This window comes from Pseudophryne corroboree, chromosome 4 (assembly GCF_028390025.1).
Source record: "Pseudophryne corroboree isolate aPseCor3 chromosome 4, aPseCor3.hap2, whole genome shotgun sequence".
Classification (NCBI taxonomy): Eukaryota; Metazoa; Chordata; class Amphibia; order Anura; family Myobatrachidae; genus Pseudophryne; species Pseudophryne corroboree.
This window is the reverse complement of record NC_086447.1, coordinates 657514216-657539625: the sequence shown is the minus strand read 5'-3', so window position 1 is coordinate 657539625 and position 25410 is coordinate 657514216. Positions and strand designations below refer to the sequence as shown.

Below are 25410 nucleotides of genomic sequence, written 5' to 3'. Positions count from 1 at the left end.
ACAGTTGATTTCATCAGAATTGATAGTTTAAAATGCCTGTTCATTTTAAATCCTCCTCATTTCAGAGAACCCTTTCCAAGTCTTAACCACATAGGGTGTATTCAATTGATGTCGGATCCTTTTCCGACGGATAGGATCCGACATAAAAGTATTCAATTTGGCCATTCCTGACAATGCTAATCCGGATTGTTGTTGTCGGAAACAGGGCTAAAACCTGTCTGATTTGGCCGCTAAGAAAATACGTGGACCACCACGTGCTTCCCAACAAGTCGGATTTTCTGACTTGCCGGATAAAAGTACGTTGATTGAATAGGTTGAATCTGGATTTGACCTTAAATTGACGTTTATTTGACAAGTCGGGAAATCCGACTTTAATTGAATACTGCCCTTAACCTATAAATCACACTCTTATTTTTTTTTTCTACCAAGATGCTGGAAAAACAAGGACTGATATGAAACAAAAATGCTACAAAAAGCAAGTGGGTCTGGAGAGTGATAAAGTGCGAGCCTATCAGCTTCTAACTGCTATGTTACAGGCTTTATTTGAAAAACCACTGGTTGGTTGGTACTTTATCTCTACAGGGCTTATTGCATATATCCCAAGGTTCAGTAATCTGTACTACATGGCAATTTAATGTGACAAAGCAGTGTCAGGAAGTATGTCACCTAAAGCATGTGTGCACAAGTCACCGGTCTTCCATATGTAGGGCAGAGGAAATTGTGCTTTTTTATGTTATTTCTCTACCCAGGATTTCCCCAATGTGACACACAGGTGTGATAAGATGTTTCTAGGACCAGTGAAACCTTTTAAATTAACCATTGTCACAGAACAGCATATACAGTATTGCCAGAATGTGATTGTAGTTTGTGAATCGCCTTCATAAATTATGTTTAATTGGATCATGTCCTCTTAACTTACCTGTTTGGAAATGTTTCACATCAGCATTAACAGCAATCAGACCCTTGAGTGCAGCTTTACTGGCTGCAGAGAGAATTGATGTCTTTGGGAAAGCTTCCTGAATACATACATACTTATGTTGGACACAGCAAAATGCAGAGTAGTTTATTCCAGGACATCCAAACTCTGGAGTGTGAGTGGAGGGTATGTTTATGTATCAGTCTGTTTTCAGAATGCATCTGAAAGCAAATTAGGTGTAACGTTTACCTTATGGTGCAAGACCCCACCTGTGTACTTACAGATGTGTGCAGCCTCATCGTTGCTGCATCGTGTTTGCAACTAGCCGCGTCTGTGTGACTCGTTCACGGGAGCGTATGCAAGCAAGTTCACAGGCACTGTAGTTGCGGCAAACGCCCTGCTATTATTAAAAATCGTGGGTAAGATGAGGCCGGACTCATCTTTATATTGGGTTACACAATGTGAGTGCGGTCTGTTTCAAGTTTGGACCGTTATTGTTCTGGTCACATCCAAGGTGTCTTAAGAAAAATCAAATAAGAAATTTCTTGGTTTAACAGTCTGGCCAGAATCTGATCATCCTAATTTCATTGTGTCTCTAATCTGACTGCTGGAGCACTGTCGTGTAAATATAAAGAAAACTTTCAGAATGCTGCATTTGGCTGAGTAGATTCATTTGGATGTGGTATAATAGATCTACAATGTCTCCGTAGACAGTAAATAGGTGTATAGCATATGTTTGGCATGCATTAAGTAGACAGGTAAAAAAGGTCGACCGGATGAAAAAGTTGACATGATAATGGTCAACAAACAAATTGTCAATACAAATTATTTTTAAGCCAAATCTTGTACAGTCCATGTTATGTCACCACCATCAGAACAAACGTTTCACACGCCACTGTTTGGGCAAGGTGGCTCGCTTCACTCGCCGCAGGTTACTATTCCCAATAGATAGCCACGTGGATAGTAAATCAAGCAAATGTTGGGAAGGCATGTTAATAAACCAAATAACATGTGTTGACCATTTGTGTGCCGATTGTTTTCATGATGACCTTTTGAACATTTTTATTTAAGACTGTTTTGGGTAGATAGGCTGATCTGCCATTATAAAAAGGGAGCAGCTGCGGTTTTCTAGAACGCTCCAGGTAAAGGATTTCACCTGTTCTTATTTTGCAACCTTCTGAACCTGTCAACCTTTTGCACATGTCGACCTTTTACAACGATTGACTGTCTACCAATACATTATTGACCTATCATCCGGATACCGATTAATTTAGCCAGCTAGAACCCTGAGATCCTGACTCTGTGTATGTGAATAGCTTGTCTTCTATTTGCATTTATTTAAGGTGTGGGTAGGTTTAATTTATATTTAGAATAAACTAGCTAACTGCATGTTTTCCTTTATTGTAGTAGTATTATTATTATTATTATTATTATTATTATTATTATTATTATATAGTATTTCAGAAGTGACAAAATTCCACAGATTTATAAAATAGGGAACATTGAAATACAAGCAATATTCCCATTACAGTGTAGGATATACATGCCTCCCTTCTTTTATTAGTAGAGGACAGGATAGATGTATAAACAGAAAAAGAGGGGATCATGTATATTCTAAAAAGAGCAGATAGGGGGAAAAATGTGGATAATGGAAATACTATTACGAGTAATGTCATGTTATGCAAGAATGTAGCTTGTGATCTATACTTAACTGACAGCGAGCCAATAATACTGTTCTTGTTCCATTTAATGTGACCTTTGCTCCTGCCCCATCTGCATCATTCAGCAGTATTGATTTTCAATGGATTATACAGACCATACGTAATGAGGAAACTGCTTTGATGAAGCAGGATAGCACAAAGGAGAAAAGCACACACTTCTTGCTGTTGTACAGCAAGGCAAACGCCTGCTTCTCGCACGGTCCTGCTCGTCATACTGTGTGTCATTCTTAATTGCACGTTACATCACACATCTGTATGAGAACAAACGTGCATGGATGGGAGGAGAAAAGCTTCTCATTAATTATTTATTGTCTGATTTCTAAATTTAGCTATAGTCTAGTCATGATTAGCCCAGCATACAATGCGTCCTAAACAATTAGGCCTGTGGTTATCAAGTCACAGTGTTTTATCAGTGTGCAGCTGGGCTGTATTCTTTAAAAAGAGCTAAAACTTATTTCCTGTTAATGTTTAGACAGAGAAAGTGAAGCTGACAGCAGGACAGCCCAGAAGTCTGGCGTGGCAGCAATGTCAGAGAACTCACCTCCTGATGTCATCACAGCAGACAATCTAACCAGGGCATCTGAACACCAAGCTTCACCCAGGAAAAAACACTCGGAGGAGCAGCAACTAACCAGTTCTGGAACAACGTCGGAGACTCCCACCCAGTCTACAGGGACAGGAGGCTGGACTAATCCTGACAGCAGCTTTTCTTCTGGGGATGCTGGGAAGAATAACAACCTACTGCAACCAAAAGCAACACCGCACATTAATGATGTGTCAGAAATAGATGCATTCTCCAAGGAGAGCATAGAGGAACAAGCTGGGAACCCAATGGTAGACACTCTGCTATCAGCAGCTGCAGTTAGCTCAGATTGTGCCTTAGGAGCATGCAATGAGAGTGCTGGCGTCAGAAGTTCCTTAGAATGCAGTAGCACCATCCAGTCAGTCCTCACAGTGGACAGCACAGAAGAACATTACACAGCAACAGAAAATGGAGAAGCTGTTAAAAAACGGATTATTCATGCAGAGATCCAAGTAGGTGAAACAGGACAGCCCAAAGGCAGTGCTAATCGCAAATGCTCAGGAGAGACACAGAGCAAAGCTCAAAGACAAGCAACAGTTGAATTTATAGCAAGTCTCCTGAACGGGGACCTGAAAGATAGCGAGAATTTCCTGGCTCACTTGGACTTCCAGGAAGAGACTTTCTCTGAAGAAGAAATGTCACCAATCCCAGGGGAGTCTGTCTTGGGGGATAATTTCCTTTCTTTGGATGAATTAGCAAAGAGAATAGAGATAGAGGAGGTAAGTGGTTATGTTTACCAGACTTCTACGCATATACCTGCTGTATATTGAGTGATAAATTACATGGAATAGCTTTTAAGTCAGACTTCAATTATGTAGCTATGATTTAGATGGTAATTTTCTTTAAAAAGTTTTTTTTTATGAAGGTCTCATTTGGTTGACTAAGAACTTATATGATCTACACACTATTTTGACTTACTGGTACTTATAAAGTGCCCTATTTGTTTTAAATACCGCTATAGTTATTCCGCTACAAAGGACTATGGGGGTCATTCCGACCTGATCGGCGCTGTGCATTTTCGCACATCAGCCGATCAGGTCGGAACTGCGCGTGCACCGGCGCATGCCAGATGGCTGTCGGACCGCTACAATCACCTCTGCCTGATCAGAGGCGGTGGGGGGCGGAACACAGGCGTGGCTGGACCGTGCGGGGGGTGGGCCGCAGCAGCTGCGTGATGGCACACGCAGCCGCTGCGCGCTGGGGATCAACGAGTAGCTCCCGGCCAGCACGCTAAAGCTGCGCTGGGCGGGAGCTACTCCTAAAGTGCAATTGCGCTTTTGCACTTCTGCGGGGGGCGTCAGTGACATGCGGGGTGGGATAGCCCTGTGCTGGTCGTCCCCCCGCGCATGTCTATGATCACGATCGTAGCTGTGCTAAATTTAGCACAGCTACAATCTACTCGGAATGACCCCCAATGTGCCCACCGTCAGTGTGGGATAGTTTTGTTTTTTTACATAGCCTATTGCTACCAGTATTCATGCAATGTTATATTTCTGTTTTCTGTCTGCACTCTTTCTACAATCTTCAGTACAGAAGACTGTAACAAAGATTGTTTTTTATCACAGTATGTTGAATCAGGTGTGTGTAGCCCAGGATGCCGGAACCTCTTTGCAACTAAATTAGGTCATTACAGCAGAATAATCTCATTCTAGTGTAAGATAAATTTTAAATAAATGTTAATGTTTGTAATTGTATTTTAGCAAATCCCCTGTTATCAATTTAGTATTTGGTGGTCCCTCCTTTACTGTACTTAGCACGGTCTTGCAGTAGGCATCTAGGCGCTGCATGGATGTACAGTATCTTGCTTAGTAGTGAAGTTGGAGCTATTAAAGAGAAGGTAGAGGTTTTGCTTAAATTCTTGCTTCAAATGAAAATACAATACAAACATAATTCAGATATTTCTTGTAGTTGCCTGCTATTCAGTGTAATCTACTTCTATAACATACTGTAACTTCCAGTAACTGTTTGTAGTTTGTTTATGATCTTGCTGACATCATGGATTATCGATTGCACTGTCACTCCAAGTCAGCTAAACTCAAGCTACCCCTTTCTGCCTGTCAGTTTTCTATGGTTCTCCAACATTACTGTGCAGTAATTCTGCCGTTTCAGATCATAAGTGATATCTCAACGTAGCTGGTTCCTGACTATAAATTGATATCATGGTTTTATGTTTAGTTAATACGCTTTGCTTTAAATATGACTCTATCCAAGGAAGAATATTTTGTTTATATGAGTAGTTAAGCTTTTGGAGTAACGTTTCCAAATAAATCAGTTTTTGGACACTTTTACTACTGAGTTTATTTAAACTGAGGTAGTTTAATGCTGTTTTGGACAGAAATAAGCTAGATCTTGTTTATTTGCCTTGCTTTTGTCCATGTTAAAGGAATGGCTTGGGCAAACTAGTTTGGTGGTTTAATTAGTGCCACAGACATAACCAACATATTTCTGATATGATCTTTTTATTCTGTATGCGATTCCTTATGTACACTATCTAGGTGGTCACATACAGGTGGATCATGTAGCTGTATCATTGATCAATTTTTGCACACACTTGGATGGTCAACCCAAATGACTTACAGCTTGATTAGTTATTGGTGCCAGAAGAGGACTGCCCACATGGGTCAGTGGCCATCTACCAACCACATTACCCAATTATTTTTCCAATATGTCCATGATTTACAATCATTTTCTGCCATTGTTTTGATGAAGAAATTGCAAAGGTAAATTAATGATACTTGTACATATTACAACCTTTTTCTTTTAAGGTCATCAGAATTGGTAAAAATTAATTGGATCGTCTGTGTGTTTTTAAACCACACAAGTAAAGCATTAATTGTACATGTGAACGTATTTACTTAATAATTGTATAGAATTATGTAGTTACTATACTTGTGCTGAAATCAGATTGTATTCAAGTTCCACAATCCCCTAAAATACTGTATAAAATGTTATAAATCAGCTTCTCCCATTATTCGTAGCCCTAGGGGTTGCTGTCTGCTGCCTTTTTCCCCAGGGCTTTACCAGTTCTGTAAAACAGAACAAATCAATTATGTTTTCCATATATAACTGTGGCTGAGGGGTCAGGGCTGTGGCAAATTTCCCTTTAGGCACCTTTTGTGCATTGGCTACTTGTTTTATTACTGTTATGCTGGCCATACATTAGGACGACCAGCATCCGATCTGATTCCTCATATGATTTCCCTTCAATCCCCCGTGAAACCTATTGCACATGATTTGGCTTTTTTTTCATAAGATGAATCATATGATCTATCGTACGATTGTATGCCTCACCTAGCACTTGAAAAAAAAAAGGTAATTTAAAAGGACGCTGATCGTATGCACCATCGTACGATGCATCGTATGTGCATACGATGTGTATACGATTACGACGAATAATCATTTGATGCTGCATTCGACCAACAGGGCATCGCATTGTAAGCCTACCGAAAACACATACGATGTGCACACAATGCATCACACAACGTGCTGAAATCTTACATTCGTATCCGATATCATCCTAATGTATGGCAGGCATTAATCAGCAATTTCCTAGTAACTACAACATATTTCCACTGTACACCATCTTCAGTGGAGTATTGTCGGGTAAGACATGCATAGTACTGTATAATGGAAATATTTTGTAGTTACTGGGTAATGCATAGACCAATCAGTGGGAGCCTGGGCCTGTGGGCTGGCCAATCAACAGACAGTCTTGGCAGGGGCCTGTCCAGTTCTCAGAGGCACCTCTCTGACTGTTTAGGCAGATGCAGGAGGACACTGTATGTGACCAATTAATACTCCACTCTAGGCATATGCTATAATGGAAATAGTTGGTAGTTACAAGAAAATTTCAGACTGTCCCCATGCATCTGCTTCTTTTGTTACTGTCAATAACCATAATATCACAAGTGTCTGATTTGCCCGTCCATCCTCCAGCAAGTGGTGCATACATCAGCTTTATTGCTTTTTTATGCTGGCAATTATCTAATTAGATTAGATTTGTTTTTTTACCGAAAAACAATGAAAATATTTACTAAAATTGGAGAGTGGACATAATTTTGTGCCTAGAGACGACCTGTCCCGTAAATCCACCTCTGGGTCAGGGATGTTACTGGTAGAACTAATCACAAGCCACTAGAATCTAGCAGTATTGGAGTTCCCATATAGGGTGGAGAGGCCATTGGTAACCTTTTACTGAGTTTTAAGAGAATAAATGTTTCAAGCAGTTAGAATATTCCCAATCATTGCAAAGCTTTCTGTACAGTGTGATCACACTCTAATGAAATAGTGTAGGAGTCATTTTGTAATGGGTGTTTACCATTTGACTGGCAAGTTTTATTTAAGTAATATTGATTTTCCTTCTATTTTTTTTTGTTTAGCTTCCTTTATTTAGGTCTGTGTCCTAGGTATTACCGAGGGCAGCTATTTAGAGGTTATACAGCCATTCAAGGGTGTTTCCATTAAGCCACGAAAATGCAGTTTTGTGAGAAATTATCGTAAAAGCGATAATTTGGGGTCATATCAGCTGTGATAAGTTATCACGATAAGTCTCCATAGGGTTTATTGCAGATGTCTCTTCACCATCTCTGAGCAGGTGATAAGTAGTGCAAAATCCCTATTTTAAGGTAAAAATTTCAGGATTTGGTTCAGAACCCCTTGGACACCCCCTAATGACTAATTAGGCACTTTCAAGTTTTCAATGAATTTTAAATAACCAATAGTGACATGTCATTTTTGGGGTCAAAAATGCAAAGTGATGGAAATTGGGGTACAAGGTATGGGACAGGTATAATTAGGGGTGCTTTATGAATTGTGTTTTTATACTTGCAGGTGGGAGTAATCGGTCCGTTTCCACTTTTTGAAGAAGTCCCCTAAAATGACCCAAATATATACTTATACCCATTTTTATGTACCCCAAATTGAATGAGTACTCATTTTGCAGAAAAAAATATCTTTCTATAATTTTCTTTTATTTTTAATGCGTATAACGGCCATTAGACCCAATTGAATGACACCAAGTAGTTTTATTATGGCCACTAATAGACTTCTATAATGTTTTCCTATAGTAGTTTGGCTTTTTGTGAAGTACAGGCAGATTTCACCACTTTCTCCTATACTTCTCAGCTTTTGCCAGTTAGAATTATTGCGAGTATCCCATTATCGCCATTTTGGAATATGATAGGTACGATAAACAGGAGTGTGCAGGAGATAGGTGCGATTAAATGTAGTCGCGATCGCTTTATCGCGGCTAATTGGATACCCCCCCTAGACTGAAAAGGGTTTCTATTTTTACTTTTTAATATATGCGGTTGTAGACTTTCTAGCACTGGAAAGATTAGGAATAGGATTTACCAACTGAGGTAATTGTATATTGGATTAGCATTTATAGTCCTTGTTTAGCCTCTGGCAGAGTGACAACTGGTAAAATACAGACTGAAGAACTACTTACCCTATATCACACACACTTATACCCCTTTTCCACTAGCTCAAAAAACACGGGTAAATGCACGGGGGCGCGCATTTACCCGTGTTTTTTGCAAGTGGAAAAGGGTAAACCCGGATCAAGTGACCGGCTATCTACCTTGGTAGGACACGGGAATGATCCGGTTTGGGTTGTAGTGTAAACGGGAGCCGTGTCGATGCGACACGGCTCCCGTTTACACTGTATGGAAGGGCGGTGCTGGGAGATCATGTGATCTCCCTGCGCCGCCCCTGCCGCGTCACTAGAAGCGTCACCAACCCGGCATATGCCGGGTTGTGACTGCTGATGGGAAAGGGGCCGAGCACGGGTCGCAGCAGGGGGCAGTTCCGGTGTTAGGCTCCCGGCTGTGACCCGTGCTCGTAGGTGGAAAAGGGGTATAAATAATAGCTGGATATATACAATCCTTGTTAATGAGCTTGCGGAATGGAAGAAATGTATTTACAGTAGGTCTTAACTGCAGTTTTTGTATCTTTGTAAGCACTCAGTAGGGGGTATTCAATTGTTTGAAATGTCAGTTGTTGGGTGTCTGCTTTTTCCTATTTAATAGACAGGAAAAAACAGACATCCAACCGACTTTTCAAACAATTGAATTCGCCCCAATGTATGTAAAAGCTGTTATGTATGTTATTGACATGTTGGGAAAGTACTGAAATATACAGCGTAAGCAAAGCAGCAGTAGTTTTTCTGTTATATCCCTTTCATACCGCCATAATAACCCTGATTATTGCCGGATTAACCCACGTCATGGCTCAGTGTGAAAATGTCCCTCAAAAAATAACTGCGTTAAAGGACAGCGTGAATGGGTGACCCTGGTTAGCCAACCCTGGTCCCGTTTACAGCATTGGAAAAGCCGGTTCTCTGATGCTTGCAGATGATTTCCTCTCCAAGCGCTGGCAGTATTGTTAACACTGCATTAGTGTGCAGTGGAAAAGGGGCAACCCGAGAATAACTAGGATCGGAGGCATGGTGTGAATGAGGACTGTCCCGGGTCTTGACCCGGGATTTAGGCGTAAAAAGGATATTTATTTTTTAGATGTACTGTGTGCCATTGAAGCAATACAGTGTGTGATCTTATTGGCCAGCTGCAGTCAGCAAGAGTGGACAAAATGTTGTAGAATGTGACAGCCGATTTATAAAAATGAAGAAGCAGGGATGTTGTATAACCACTGACATCTGTAAACACTACCTAAACATTTTTTAAATAAGCAGCAGTTGTGTTAGTGGTGTATAAATAAAAGGTTCTATTCTCCCTCTATGGGTGTCGTGGACACCCATAGAGGGGGAATCCCCTACCTTGCCTTCTTACCTTGCCGAAATACCGGCCCTGTCGGGATCCCGACTATCGGTATGCCGACTGCATACTGTCCTGTCCTGCCAGAAGTAGATATATATTGGGGAATTATAGGGTGATGTCATGGTAAAAAAAAAAATACGTACATTTACCACAAATCACGCCTATTCATTTGTCCGCAAAATTTTTTTTGCTGTAATTTTACTTCAATTTACTTCAAATTTCAATTCACCAAATCTGAGCGGGTGATAAACTTGCGAAAATTCCTATTTTAAGTTAAAAATGTTGGGATTTGGTTTTGAACCCCTGGGACAAACCCCCGAATGACTAATTAGGCACTTAGTAATTTTTAATTATTTTTAATTGGCAAATAATGTGTTTTTCTCGGGGTAAAGTGCAACATGATGGAAATTATGGTACAAGGTATAGGGCTGGTATATTGGGGTGCTTTTATGAGTGGGGCAAGTGTTTTTAGACTTGCAGGTGTTTGTAATCAGTCTATAATTTATTATTATTATTATTATTATTATTACTACCAGTTATTTATATAGCGCACACATGTTACGCAGCGCTTAACAGAGAATATTTGCCCATTCACATCAGTCCCTGCCCCAGTGGAGCTTACAGTCTATTATTCCTTAACCACATGTACACGCACACACATTCACACTAGGGTTAATTTTGTTGGTAGACAACTAACCTACCAGTATATTTTTGGATTGTGGGAGGAAACCGGAGGAAAACCAGGCAAGTATGGGGAGAATATACAAACTCCGCACAGTTAGGGCCATGGTGGAATCGAACCCATGACCTCAGTGCTATGAGGCACTAATGCTAACCATTATACTGGCCAACTTTATTTTGAAAGACCACTAAAATAACCCAAATATATACTTATACCCATTTTTATGTATCCTAATTTTAATTTTAGCAGTTATTTTGCTTAAAAAAAATAAATAAAAATTCTATAGTTTTTTTTTACATTTAAAAAAATGCATTTGACAGCCATTAAACCCAATTTAAGTAAGTTTATTATAACCAATAATAAACTTTAATACTGTTATCCGATGATAGTTTAGCTTTTTTGGGGGGTTTGGACAGATTTACCCATTTTTCACTTTTGGCACCAATTTTTGCGGTAATCCCATTTTCACTCATTTGCATTTGGATAGAGCGAATCACGGGAGTGTGCATACCTGCAAAAAGTCAGTTTTCGCTGCAAAAAAGATGTGAAAATGACAGTCGCGGTATATTGCCACGATTTCGTCGCTTATTTAATACCACCCATGATATGCAAGGAGAAAATGTTGTGGACTATTTGTAGTGCAGACTTTAATAGTAGTGGAAAGCAGTTGCAAAATTGTTTCAGACTTGTCTTATCTCTGCCCTGTTATAAAATTTGAATGTTCCAAATACATAACAGTGGTAGAGTTACTGTTCAGTGCATTTTGTGAATTGAATTGAAAGAATAAAAACATGGTTTTTTTTTTCTATTTTGGATAATATTGGGAACAATAGTCTCCTTCAGCGATAACATTGAGTGAAAAGATTGTGGGGTATATGCAATAGCGGGCGAATTGGCAAAAAAGGCGAATTCCGGGCCGTTTTCGCCTCCAAAAATCAATTCGCCTATGCAGTGCAGTCATTTTTCGCAAAAAAACGGCCCGTCAAAATTCGCCTTTTCTCAATTCGCCTTTTTCCGAATTCGCCTTTTCTGCAATGGTACAGATGCTGCAATTCGCCTCCAGCATATTCAATTCAAGTTTGGAAATTCGCCTGCAGTGCTTTTAGACTGCAAATTCGCGATTTTCACTCCGCCACACTTTGGAGGGTGAAAACAAATAAAAAAATTTTAAACATGTTTTTATTGGTGTTTTTTTTTTTAGGAATAGCAGATCTATTTATATTAGAAGGGATTAGGTACTTTTTTTTTTGGGGGGGGAGGCACAAATATTATTTATATATTTTTTAAAATAATATTTTTATTTTATTTTATTTTTTTTATTGCTGGAACGTAAAATCAGAAAAAAAAATGGCGTGGGGTCCCCCCTCCAAAGCATAACCAGCCTCGGGCTCATTGAGCTGGTCCTGGTTCTAAAAATGCGGGGAAAAAATTGACAGGGGATCCCCCGTATTTTTAAAACCAGCACCGGGCTCTGCGCCTGATGCTGGTGCCAAAAATACGGGGGACAAAACGAGTAGGGGTCCCCCGTATTTTAAACACCAGCATCGGGCTCCACTAGCTGGACAGATAATGCCACAGCCGGGGGTCACTTTTATGCCGTGCCCTGCGGCCGTGGCATCAAATATCCAACTAGTCACCCCTGGCCGGGGTACCCTGGGGGAGTGGGGACCCCTTCAATCAAGGGGTCCCCCCCCCCCAGCCACCCAAGGGCCAGGGGTGAAGCCCGAGGCTGTCCCCCCCCATCCAATGGGCTGCGGATGGGGGGGCTGATAGCCTTTGTGATAAAAAAAAAGATATTGTTTTTTCCATTAGTACTACAAGTCCCAGCAAGCCTCCCCCGCAAGCTGGTACTTGGAGAACCACAAGTACCAGCATGCGGGAGAAAAACGGGCCCGCTGGTACCTGTAGTACTACTGGGAAAAAAATACCCAAATAAAAACAGGACACACACACCTTGATAGTAAAACTTTATTTCATACGCCGACACACACATACTTACCTATGTTCACACGCCGACATCGGTCCTCTTCTCCATGTAGAATCCCGGGGTACCTGAAAAGCAAAGTTCAATATACTCACCTTAACCAGGCTCCAGAGATAAATCCACGGACTTGGCAAAAAAATAAAACGCATTTACCCGCACCAAAAACGGACTGAAAGGTGTCCCATGCTGACACATGGGACACCTTTCCACGATTAAGATCTGTCAGTGACAGTTGTCACTGACAGGTCTCTAAGCCAATCAGGAAGCGCAACTTCGTTGCGCTCACCTGATTGGCTGCTCGCTGTGACAGCGCATCGCACTGCTCCCTCCATTATATTCAATGGTGGGAACTTAGCGGCTAGCGGTGAGGTCACCCGCCGGTCAGCGGCTGACCGGCGGGTGACCCCACCGCTAGCCGCTAAGTTCCCACCATTGAAAGTAATGGAGCGGCTTTGCGAGGCGCTGTCAGAGTACAGACGGCGTCCAGCCAATCAGGTGAGCGCCACGGCAGTAGCGCTTCCTGATTGGCTGAAGGGACATCAGTGACAGGAGTCACGTGATGTCCCGGCATTCGGGAGAAAGGAGTGTAATGTGAAAACATTGGACCCCTTTCTAGTCCGGTATGGCTCGGTGATCGTTTTTTTATTTTACAAAGTACGTGGATTTACCTCTGGACCTGGACCTCTGGACGGACGCTGGAAGGTGAGTATAATTTTTTGACAGGTACCCTCGGATCGTCGGAGATCGTTGCAGTCGGCGTGTCAACACAGGTAAGTATGTGTGTGTCGGCGTATGAAATAAAGTTTTACTATCAAGGTGTGTGTGTCCTGTTTTTATTTGGGTATTTTTTTCCCAGTAGTACTACAGGTACCAGCGGGCCCGTTTTTCTCCCGCATGCTGGTACTTGTGGTTCTCCAAGTACCAGCTTGCGGGGGAGGCTTGCTGGGACTTGTAGTACTAATGGAAAAAACAATATCTTTTTTTTTATCACAAAGGCTATCAGCCCCCCCATCCGCAGCCCATTGGATGGGGGGGGACAGCCTCGGGCTTCACCCCTGGCCCTTGGGTGGCTGGGGGGGGGGGACCCCTTGATTGAAGGGGTCCCCACTCCCCCAGGGTACCCCGGCCAGGGGTGACTAGTTGGATATTTGATGCCACGGCCGCAGGGCACGGCATAAAAGTGACCCCCGGCTGTGGCATTATCTGTCCAGCTAGTGGAGCCCGATGCTGGTGTTTAAAATACGGGGGACCCCTACTCGTTTTGTCCCCCGTATTTTTGGCACCAGCATCAGGCGCAGAGCCCGGTGCTGGTTTTAAAAATACGGGGGATCCCTGCCCGATTTTTCCCCTGCATTTTTAGAACCAGGACCAGCTCGATGAGCCCGAGGCTGGTTATGCTTTGGAGGGGGGACCCCACGCCATTTTTTTTTCGGGTTTTTCCCCGTTTTTTCCCGTTTTTAAAAATCGCGGCAAAATCCGCCAAATCGGCCGATTTTCGCCCGCGACCCTGGCGAATCCGTTTTTCATTGCATATGGTGAATTCCGGAAGCCACCTTCCGGAATTCACCTGGCGAATTTGGTCGAATTGAAAAAACGGCGATAATTGCCGCGATTTCGCCCGCTATTGCATATACCCCTGTGAGTTACTGCATATATTCCACACTATTATGACATGCACTCCAGATCTCCACCTGGGCTGCATGTTATTTCATGCATCGTTGAAGAATTGGACCTGTTTTCTAAGAACTGATAAGTAGGTTTTTGAGATTGTGTATTTTTTGATATGCAGATACCAGACTGAACAGGTGTATTGTGTAAAGCAAGGGTGCACTGCCTTTTATGAAAACCGAGGGCTGCATTAGGAGACGGTACTCATTGATGGAGCATCAGTAAAACTTAACTTGCTTAAACATGTAAACTGTGTGCAATTTATTCATTGTAATTATACCAGACCTTGCAGCATTTTTAGAAAGTTATGGGGACAGAAATGTGTGCACTGCACAAAACACCTTGTGGCCATTCCAACTACTGACATAATCCCGTATTCCCTCCTTTAGCAAAAAATGTATCCTACCTGCTATTTAACAACTGTTAACCCTTTAGCAACAACATCACTACCATGTCTCCCCTGTAGCAACACCATCACCACCCCCACAGCAAAACGTCCACCCTTCTGGCAACACAACGGACCGCATACAGTTACAGCTGGGGATTGTGCATGGCTGGTGTAAAGAATAGAGATTAAGAAAAGTTACATTATGTATTTGGTTCAGCTAAAGCTGGGTACACACCCGAACATTACAGCGATCTTCCAATGGGGCAATATGGTAACGATATATCCAAAGATAGGAATTGGTTACTTATGAACACTCAGTATCCACTTTATTCGGTACACTTGCTTGTTAACGCAAGTGTGTAATCAGCAAATAAACATGCAGTACAACAGCCATTTGCATTGGACATTCAAGTGGATGGGCTACAACAGCAGAAGACCACACTTGGGAGTAACTGGTAAATGTATTATCCTTCGTTATGGGGGAGAAGTGGCTTCAGCGCACGTTATGTGGACTGATGCTGCTTCTCCCCCATGTATGACACTGGTTTTGCAGGCTCAGTGACAGAGGCGCTGTGCGCCCCTGTCCATGTTAGCGCTGCTATCAATAAAGATAGCACACCAATATCTGACACCTGCAGCTACCTCTACAACAGGGACATGGCTGTGTAAGCATCCGGACTCAAGGCTGTACAGAAGATCTTGCATGATTTGTGAGATCACGCACTTGCGCAATGGAGTCAGTCTGACTAGGAGACACAGCGCATCACCAATGAGCTGACACTCCCCCCATTTCAGGAAAGAAGATATTAGTACATTTTGTCGGAATAGCTTCCTGCTTCACCTCGGTAATGAGGCGTAGCAGGAAGTGTTATAGCAACACGATACGTGCCACTATAATACATTCCCTCTAAATTTAATCTGCCCTAAATTTGTGAAGTCTGCCCTTTTTTTTTTTTTTTTAAAGCAGCAATCATTTACAAGGCAAAACCAGGTTAGTTTTGTCTTGAAAATGATTGCTGCGTTAAAAAAAAACTGTAATTCCCGTACAAAGTCCCACACCTCCGGCAACTCGCAGATTATTACATTTAGAGGGACTGTATTATAGCAGCATATATCGTGTCGCTATAACACTTCCTGCTTCGCCTCATTACCGAGGTGAAGCAGGAAGCTACTCCGACAAGATGTACTAATATCTTGTTTCCCGAATTGGTGGAAGTGTAAACTCCCCCGTCCGACGATCCCCGCAGAGCACACAGCGCATCAGCTCAGTGGTGATGCGCTGTGTCTTCTAGTCAGACTGGCTCCACAGCACAAGCGCGTGATCTCGCAAATCACGTAAGATCTTCTGTACAGCCTGGAGTCCGGATGCCTACTCACATGCTGTTACATATAACCTTTGGGGTGTAATTACCAAGCAGTATTAACCCTTGCCACCACCTTTATTGCTTCATGATGTTAATTGAAAAGGTGATCTCAGAGAAATCATCAACAGTGTTATGCAGAAGAGTATAGCATGGTGAATTATGAAATGAAAGGGCCACAACAGTAGAAAAGCACTTCGGTTTTACATATGAAAATTGTAAAAGATGTTGCCTGGTTTGATTAATCTCGTTTTCTGTTGCTACATGCAAATTGTAGGTACAAATTTGGCATAAACAACTGCAGTTGCCGAAGCAGGGCCTTCTTATTGCTTATCGATTGGCGACTGCTTCTTATAGACCATTGCAATTTATAGGTTTGTGTGCTCACTATATGCATATGTGAAGGCTACAATAGGGCAGTTTGACAACAACAGAAAAATGTTTTCTCTTACGTCCTAGAGGATGCTGGGGACTCCAAAAGGACCATGGGGTATAGACGGATCCGCAGGAGCTTGGGCACACTAAAAAGACTTTGACTGGGTGTGAACTGGCTCCTCCCTCGATGCCCCTCCTCCAGACCTCAGTTAGACTTTGTGCCCAGGAGTGACTGGACACACACAAGGGGAGCTCTTCTGAGTTTCTCTGGAAAGACTTTTGTTAGGTTTTTTATTTTCAGGGAGACCTGCTGGCTGCAGGCTCCCTGCATCGTGGGACTGAGGGGAGAGAAGTCAGACCTACTACTGCTTAGTTAAGGGCTCTGCTTCTTAGGCTACTGGACACCATTAACTCCAGAGGGTTCGATCACTTGGTTCGCCTAGCTGCTTGTTCCCGGAGCCGCGCCGTCACCCCCCTCACAGATGACAGAAGTCGGGTGTGTATTAGAAGATCCGAAGACTTCAGTGATGGCAGAAGACTTCAGCAACGAGGTACAGCGCAGCGGTAGCGCTGCGCTCCATGCTCCCGCACACATCCACATCGGCACTCACAGGGTGCCGGGGGAAGGGGGGGGGGGGGGGGGGCGGTGGGGGGGCGGTGCCCTGGGCAGCAGTTGCTGAGGTTGTTAACACTGGTGAAAGCTATATAATATAAAACCCCCGCCAGTATAAAGAATTTGAATGGGACTGAAGCGCGCCGGGAAGGGGCGGGGCTTAGCCGCACAGTTCCCCAGCGCCATTTTCCTCTCTCCACAGCCGCTGCAGAGAACGCTGACCCGGACCTCCAGGCTCCTCACAAGTAACAGGGAGCTAAAACGGGGGGGCACATATTTTGGTGCTTTTATAGTATTAACAGCGCTACTGACATATATTATTTTGGTGTAGTATATGGGCGCTGGGGTGTGAGCTGGCATACTTCCTCTGTGTTTCTCTCTCCAGGCTTCCCTGTAAGCTGTCCCCTTTATTTGGGCAGTGTGTGTATTGGGTGTCGGTACTTCGTGTCGACATGTCTGAGGCTGAGGAGGAAGTTACTGGGGGCGCAGATAAGGAGCTGGAAATGGCTCCGTCGACACAGTCGACTACTGATTGGGTAGCTATGTTGAGTACACTGAATGCTAATGTTGCTTTGTTGTCTAAGAGGTTGGATAAATCTGATTCTCAGACACAGACATGGAGAAAATCCATGGAGGATGCTTTAGCTCAGGTGCAGACCCCCTCAGGGTCTCAAAAACGTTCATTTACTCAGATGGTAGATACAGATGCCGACACGGACTCAGATTCCGATGTCGAGTTTAATGAGGCTTCTTTACACCCAAGGGTAGTTAAGAGTATTCAGTACATGATTGTGTTTATTAAAGATGTTTTACATATTTCTGACGAACCTACGGTTCAGGAAACAAGGATTTGCCTATTTAAAGGGAAAAAAACAGAGGTGAAGTTTCCCCCCTCTCATGAAATGAATGCTCTTTGTCAAAAAGCTTGGGAGTCGCCGGACAAGAGGTGGCAGATTCCCAAGATAATTTTTATGGCGTATCCTTTTCCCTCTGATGACAGGGAAAAATGGGAGTCGTCTCCGAATGTCGACAAGGCTCTATCCCGTTTGCCCAAGAAGGTGGCGCTTCCGTCCCCTGACACGGCTGCTCTCAAGGATCCAGCGGATCGTAAGCTGGAAACGTCTTTGAAGGCCATTTTTGTTAATACGGGTGCATTGCTCAGACTTGCTGTGGCGTCTGTATGGGTGAGTAGTGCTATTGCTAAATGGGCTGATAATTTTAGCTTCTGATATGGATACCCTTGATAAAGATAATATTCTTTTGACTCTTGGTTATATCAAGGACGCTGCAGATTACCTAAAGGATGCGGCGAGGGATGTTGGCCTCTTGGGATCAAGAGCCAATGCCATGGTGGTCTCGGCCAGGAGGGCGCTGTGGATCCATCAATGGAATGCTGATGTCGACTCCAAGAAAGCTATGGAAGCTCTCCCCTTCAAAGGTAGTGTCTTGTTTGGTGACGGCCTGGCTGACCTGGTGTCTACCGTTACTGCGGGTAAGTCATCTTTTCTTCCTTATGTTCCCACACAACAGAAAAAGGCACCCCATCAACAGATGCAGTCCTTTCGACCTAATAAATACAAACGAGGTAAAGGCTTGTCCTTCCTCGCTTCAAAGGGTAAAGGAAGGGGAAAGAAGTCGCCTGCAGGATCAGGCACCCAGGACCAAAAGTCCCCCCCCGCCTCTACCAAGTCCACCGCATGACGCTGGGGCTCCCCTAAGGGAGTTTGGGCAGGTGGGGGGCCGTCTCCGGATCTTCAGTTAGGTCTGGGTTCATTCAGCCCTGGATCCTTGGGTCTTAGACATAGTGTCTCAAGGGTACAAGCTGGAGTTTCAGGAGATGCCCCCTCACCGTTTTTTCATTTCGGCCTTGCCAGTGTCTCTTCCGGAAAGAGACATGGTAATTGCTGCGATACAAAAGTTGTGTCAACAACTTTTGTGTTGGGTCAGTGTTCCCGTTCCCCCGTCTCAACGGGAGGAAGCGTTCTGTTCGAGCCTCTTTGTTGTACCGAAGCCGGACGGTTCGGTCAGACCGATTCTGAACCTAAAATCCCTTAATCCATACTTGAAAACTTTCACGTTCAAGATGGAATCTCTTCGAGCTGTGATCTCCAGCCTAGAAGGGGGGGATTTCAGTCGACATAAAAGATGCCTACTTACACATCCCGATATATCCTCCGCATCAGGCCTTCCTGAGATTTGCGGTGCAGGATTGTCATTACCAATTTCAGACGTTGCCGTTTGGGCTTTCCACGGCCCCGAGGGTTTTCACCAAGGTCATGGCAGAAATGATGGTTATCCTTCGCAAGCAAGGGGTTACAATTATCCCGTACTTGGACAATCTCCTGATAAAGGCGAGGTCCAAGGAACAGTTGTTAAGAAATGTGGATATTTCCCTGTCGGTTCTGTGACAACACGGTTGGGTTCTAAATTTGCCAAAGTCTCAGTTGATCCCGGCCACTCGGCTGCCCTTTCTGGGCATGATTCTAGACACGGAGCTACAGAGAGTGTTTCTTCCGGAAGACAAAGCTCTGGAAATCCAGACAATGGTCAGGGAGCTTCTGAGGCCGACAAGTGTGTCGATTCATCAGTGCACTCGGGTTCTAGGGAAGATGGTTGCGGCTTACGAAGCCATTCCGTTTGGCAGGTTTCATGCCCGGGTGTTTCAGTGGGATCTGCTGAACAAATGGTCCGGGTCTCACCTGCACATGCACCGGAAAATAAGTCTATCTTCCAGGGCCAGGATTTCTCTCCTGTGATGGCTACAGAGCTCTCACCTTCTAAAGGGACGCCGATTCGGAATCCAGTCGGACAACATAACAGCGGTGGCATACGTAAACCGCCAAGGCGGAACAAGGAGCAGGGCGGCTATGGCGGAAGCCACAAGAATCCTTTGCTGGGCGGAACAGCACGTGAGCGCTCTGTCAGCAGTCTTCCTCCCGTGCGTGTACAACTGGGAAGCAGACTTCCTCAGCAGACACAATCTCCATCTGGGAGAGTGGGCCCTTCATCAAGAGGTCTTTGCAGAAGTGACAAGGCGTTGGGGAATTCCTCTGATAGACATGATGGCGTCTCGCCTCAACAAGAAGCTTCCGAGGTATTGTTCCAGGTCACGGGACCCGCAAGCCGGTGCAGTGGACGCCCTGGTGACTCCGTGGGTGTTTCAGTCGGTGTATGTGTTCCCTCCGCTTCCTCTCATTCCCAAGGTGCTGAGGATCATACGTCGAACAAGAGTTCAGGCGATTCTCGTCGTTCCAGATTGGCCACGCAGGGCCTGGTATCTGGATCTTCGGGAATTACTTGTAGAAGATCCTTGGCCGCTTCCTCTAAGAGAGGACCTGTTACTACAGGGGCCTTGCGTGTTTCTGGACTTACCGCGGCTCCGTTTGATGGCGTGGAAGTTGAGCGCCAAATCTTAGCTCGGAAAGGTATTCCCGGGGAGGTCATCCCCACTCTCTTTAAAGCTAGGAAGGTGGTTACGGCGAAACATTATCACCGTATTTAGAGAAAGTATGTTTCGTGGTGTGAAACCAAGGCAGCTCCTGCGGAGGAGTTTCACTTGGGTCGTTTTCTCATTTTTTTGCAGGCAGGCGTCAATGCAGGCCTGAAATTGGGTTCCATCAAAGTGCAGATTTCGGCTTTATCTATTTTCTTTCAAAAAGAATTGGCCGCCCTTTCTGAGGTTCAAACTTTCGTGAAGGGAGTGCTGCATATCCATCCTCCATTTGTGCCACCCGTGGGATCTTGAAGTGGTGTTACAGTTTCTTATGTCTCACTGGTTTGAACCTTTGTGAAAGGTTGAGTTAAAGTTTCTCACTTGGAAAGTGGTCATGCTTTTGGCCTTGGCGTCTTCCGGACGAGTGTCAGAATTGGCGGCTTTGTCTCACAAGAGCCCATATTTGATTTCTCTGACGTCCTAGTGGATGCTGGGGACTCCGTAAGGACCATGGGGAATAGCGGCTCCGCAGGAGACTGGGCACAACTAAGAAAGATTTAGGACTACCTGGTGTGCACTGGCTCCTCCCTCTATGCCCCTCCTCCATACCTCAGTTAGAATTTTGTGCCCGGCCGAGCTGGTTGCACACTAGGGGCTCTCCTGAGCTCTTAGAAAAGAAAGTATATTTAGGTTTTTTATTTTCAGTGAGATCTGCTGGCAACAGACTCACTGCTACGAGGGACTGAGGGGAGAAGAAGCGAACCTACCTGCTTGCAGCTAGCTTGGGCTTCTTAGGCTACTGGACACCATTAGCTCCAGAGGGATCGAACACAGGCCCAGCCTCGGTCGTCCGTTCCCGGAGCCGCGCCGCCGTCCCCCTTGCAGAGCCAGAAGCAAGAAGAACGTCCAGGAAATCGGCGGCTGAAGACTCCGGTCTTCATTAAGGTAGCGCACAGCACTGCAGCTGTGCGCCATTGCTCCCCATGCACACCACACACTCCGGTCACTGATGGGTGCAGGGCAGTGGGGGGGGGGCGCCCTGGGCTGCAATAAGAGTACCTTAGCTTGGCAAAAAAACACATAATATAGTCAGTAAGACTATATATGTGTAAAATCCCCTGCCAAAAATATCCTGAAAAAAGCGGGAGAAGTCCACCGAGAAGGGGGCGGGGCTATCTCCTTCAGCACACTGGCGCCATTTCCTCTCACAGCTCCGCTGGAAGGACGCTCCCAAGGCTCTCCCCTGCCGTTTCCAGGCTCAATAGGGTAAAAAAGAGAGGGGGGGCACTAAATTTAGGCGCAAACTGTGTATTATAGCAGCTATAGGGGAAAAATCACTGTGTGTAGTGTGTATCCCTGCATTATATAGCGCTCTGGTGTGTGCTGGCATACTCTCTCTCTGTCTCCCCAAAGGACTTTGTGGGGTCCTGTCCTCAGTCAGAGCATTCCCTGTGTGTGTGCGGTGTGTCGGTACGGCTGTGTCGACATGTTTGATGAGGAGGCTTATGTGGAGGCGGAGCAGGTGCCGATAAATGTGATGTCACCACCTGCGGGGTCGACACCTGAATGGATGGACATGTGGAAGGAATTACGCGACAGTGTCAACTCCTTACATAAGAGGTTTGATGACATAGCAGATGTGGGACAGCCGGCTTCTCAGCCCGTGCCTGCCCATGCGTCTCAAAAGCCATCAGGGGCTCTAAAACGCCCACTACCTCAGATGGCAGACACAGATGTCGACACGGATACTGACTCCAGTGTCGACGACGATGAGACTAGTGTACATTCCAATAGAGACACTCGTTATATGATTACGGCAATGAAAAATGTGTTGCACATTTCTGATATTACCCCAGGTACCACAAAAAAGGGTATTATGTTTGGGGAGAAAAAGCTACCAGTGGTTTTTCCCCCATCTGATGAATTAAATGAAGTGTGTGAAGAAGCGTGGGCTTCCCCTGATAAGAAACTGGTAATTTCTAAAAAGTTACTAATGGCGTACCCTTTCCCGCCAGAGGACAGGTCACGTTGGGAGACATCCCCTAGGGTGGATAAAGCGCTCACACGTCAAAAAAGGTGGCACTACCGTCTCTGGACACGGCCGCCCTAAAGGAGCCTGCGGATAGAAAGCAGGAGGCTATCCTGAAGTCTGTATATACACACTCAGGAATTATACTGAGACAGGCTATTGCTTCAGCATGGATGTGCAGTGCTGCAGCTGCGTGGTCAGATTCCCTGTCGGAAAACATTGATACCCTAGACAGGGACACTATATTGCTAACCGTAGAGCATATTAAAGACGCTGTCTTATACATGAGAGATGCACAGAGGGATATTTGCCGGCTGGCATCTAAAATAAACGCAATGTCCATTTCTGCCAGGAGAGGATTGTGGACTCGGCAGTGCACAGGAGATACAGATTCTAAAAGGCACATGGAAGTTTTGCCTTACAAGGGTGAGGAGTTGTTTGGGGATGGTCTCTCTGACCTCGTTTCCACAGCGACAGCTGGGAAGTCAGCATTTTTACCCCATGTTCCCTCACAGCCAAAGAATTATCAGGTACAGTCCTTTCGGCCCCAGAAAGGCAAGCGGGTTAGAGGCGCGTCCTTTCTGCCCAGAGGCAGAGGTAGAGGAAAAAAGCTGCAACATACAGCCAGTTCCCAGGAACAAAAGTCCTCTCCCGCTTCCTCTAAGTCCACCGCATGACGCTGGGGCTCCACAGGCGGAGCCAGGTACGGTGGGGGCCCGTCTCAAGAACTTCAGCGACCAGTGGGCTCGCTCACGGGTGGATCCCTGGATTCTACAAGTAGTATCAAGCTGGAATTCGAGACGTCTCCCCCTCGCCGTTTCCTCAAATCTGCCTTGCCGACAGCTCCCCCGGACAGGGAGGCAGTGCTGGAGGCGATTTACATGCTGTATTCTCAGCAGGTGATAATCAAGGTGCCCCTCCTTCAACAAGGACGGGGTTACTATTCCACAATGTTTGTGGTACCGAAACCGGACGGTTCGGTGAGACCCATTTTAAATTTAAAATCCTTGAACACTTATATAAGAAGGTTCAAGTTCAAGATGGAATCGATCAGGGCGGTGATTGCAAGCCTGGACGAGGGGGATTACATGGTATCTCTGGACATCAAGGATGCTTACCTGCATGTCCCCATTTACCCTCCTCACCAGGAGTACCTCAGATTTGTGGTACAGGACGGTCATTACCAATTCCAGACGTTGCCGTTTGGTCTGTCCACGGCACCGAGGGTATTTACCAAGGTAATGGCCGAAATGATGATACTCCTTCGGAAAAAGGGAGTTTTAATTATCCCGTACTTGGACGATCTCCTTATAAAGGTGAGGTCCAGGGAACAGTTGTTGATCGGAGTAGCACTAGCTCGGGAAGTGCTACAACAGCACGACTGGATCCTGAATATTCCAAAGTCGCAGCTGGTTCCTACAATGCGTCTACTGTTCCTGGGGATGGTTCTGGACACAGAACAGAAAAAAGTGTTTCTCCCGGAGGAGAAGGCCAAGGAGTTGTCATCTCTAGTCAGAGACCTCCTAAAACCAAAACCGGTATCGGTGCACCACTGCACGCGAGTCCTGGGAAAGATGGTGGCTTCTTACGAAGCAATTCCATTCGGAAGGTTCCATGCAAGGATCTTTCAGTGGGATCTGTTGGACAAGTGGTCCGGATCGCATCTTCAGATGCATCGGCTGATAACCCTGTCTCCAAGGGCCAGGGTGTCGCTGCTGTGGCGGCTGCAGAGTGCTCATCTTCTAGAGGGCCGCAGATTCGGCATACAGGACTGGATCCTGGTGACCACGGATGCCAGCCTTCGAGGTTGGGGGGCAGTCACACAGGGAAGAAACTTCCAGGGACAATGGTCGAGTCAGGAGACTTCCCTACACATAAATATTCTGGAACTAAGGGCCATTTACAATGCCCTAAGTCAGGCAAGACCCCTGCTTCAACACCGGCCGGTGCTGATCCAGTCAGACAACATCACGGCAGTCGCCCATGTAAACCGACAGGGCGGCACAAGAAGCAGGATGGCGATGGCAGAAGCCACAAGGATTCTCCGATGGGCGGAAAATCATGTGTTAGCACTGTCAGCAGTGTACATTCCCGGAGTGGACAACTGGGAAGCAGACTTTCTCAGCAGACACGACCTCCACCCGGGAGAGTGGGGACTTCATCCAGAAGTCTTCCAAATGGTTGTACACCGGTGGGAAAGGCTACAGGTGGACATGATGGCGTCCCTCCTCAACAAAAAGCTAAAAAGATATTGCGCCAGGTCAAGGGACCCTCAGGCGATAGCTGTGGACGCTTTAGTGACACCGTGGGTGTACCAGTCGGTTTATGTGTTCCCTCCTCTTCCTCTCATACCCAAGGTACTGAGGATAATAAGAAGGAGAAGAGTAAGAACTATAATCATTGTTCCGGATTGGCCAAGAAGAGCTTGGTACCCAGAACTTCAAGAAATTATATCAGAGGAACCATGGCCTCTGCCGCTCAGACAGGACCTGCTGCAGCAGGGACCCTGTCTGTTCCAAGACTTACCGCGACTGCGTTTGACGGCATGGCGGTTGAACGCCGGATCCTGAAGGAAAAGGGCATTCCGGAGGAAGTCATCCCTACGCTGATTAAAGCTAGGAAGGAGGTAACCGCAAACCATTATCACTGCATATGGTGAAAATATGTTGCGTGGTGTGAGGCCAGAAGGGCCCCAACGGAGGAATTTCAGCTGGGTCGATTTCTGCACTTCCTACAGTCAGGGGTGACTATGGGCCTCAAATTAGGTTCCATTAAGGTCCAGATTTCGGCTCTGTCGATTTTCTTCCAAAAAGAACTGGCTTCACTGCCTGAAGTTCAGACGTTTGTTAAAGGAGTGCTGCATATTCAGCCCCCTTTTGTG

General features: G+C 45.2%; 1 protein-coding gene and 1 long non-coding RNA gene across 6 annotated transcripts in view; one reads left to right on the top strand and one right to left on the bottom strand.

Moving 5' to 3' along the window:
• LOC134910122 (uncharacterized) overlaps nucleotides 1-3248 on the bottom strand; it is a 177180-nt gene extending 173932 nt beyond the window's left edge. The window contains exon 1 of the long non-coding RNA XR_010176129.1: nucleotides 3179-3248. This is a non-coding gene — a long non-coding RNA (uncharacterized LOC134910122). The remainder of the gene's footprint in view (nucleotides 1-3178) is intronic.
• CNST (consortin, connexin sorting protein) overlaps nucleotides 1-25410 on the top strand; it is a 451308-nt gene that overhangs the window by 362817 nt on the left and 63081 nt on the right. For all 5 annotated transcript variants that reach the window (XM_063917791.1, XM_063917788.1, XM_063917790.1 and 2 more), the window contains one exon: nucleotides 3110-3939. In XM_063917791.1, the coding sequence (XP_063773861.1) occupies nucleotides 3110-3939 (830 nt within the window). The remainder of the gene's footprint in view (nucleotides 1-3109; nucleotides 3940-25410) is intronic.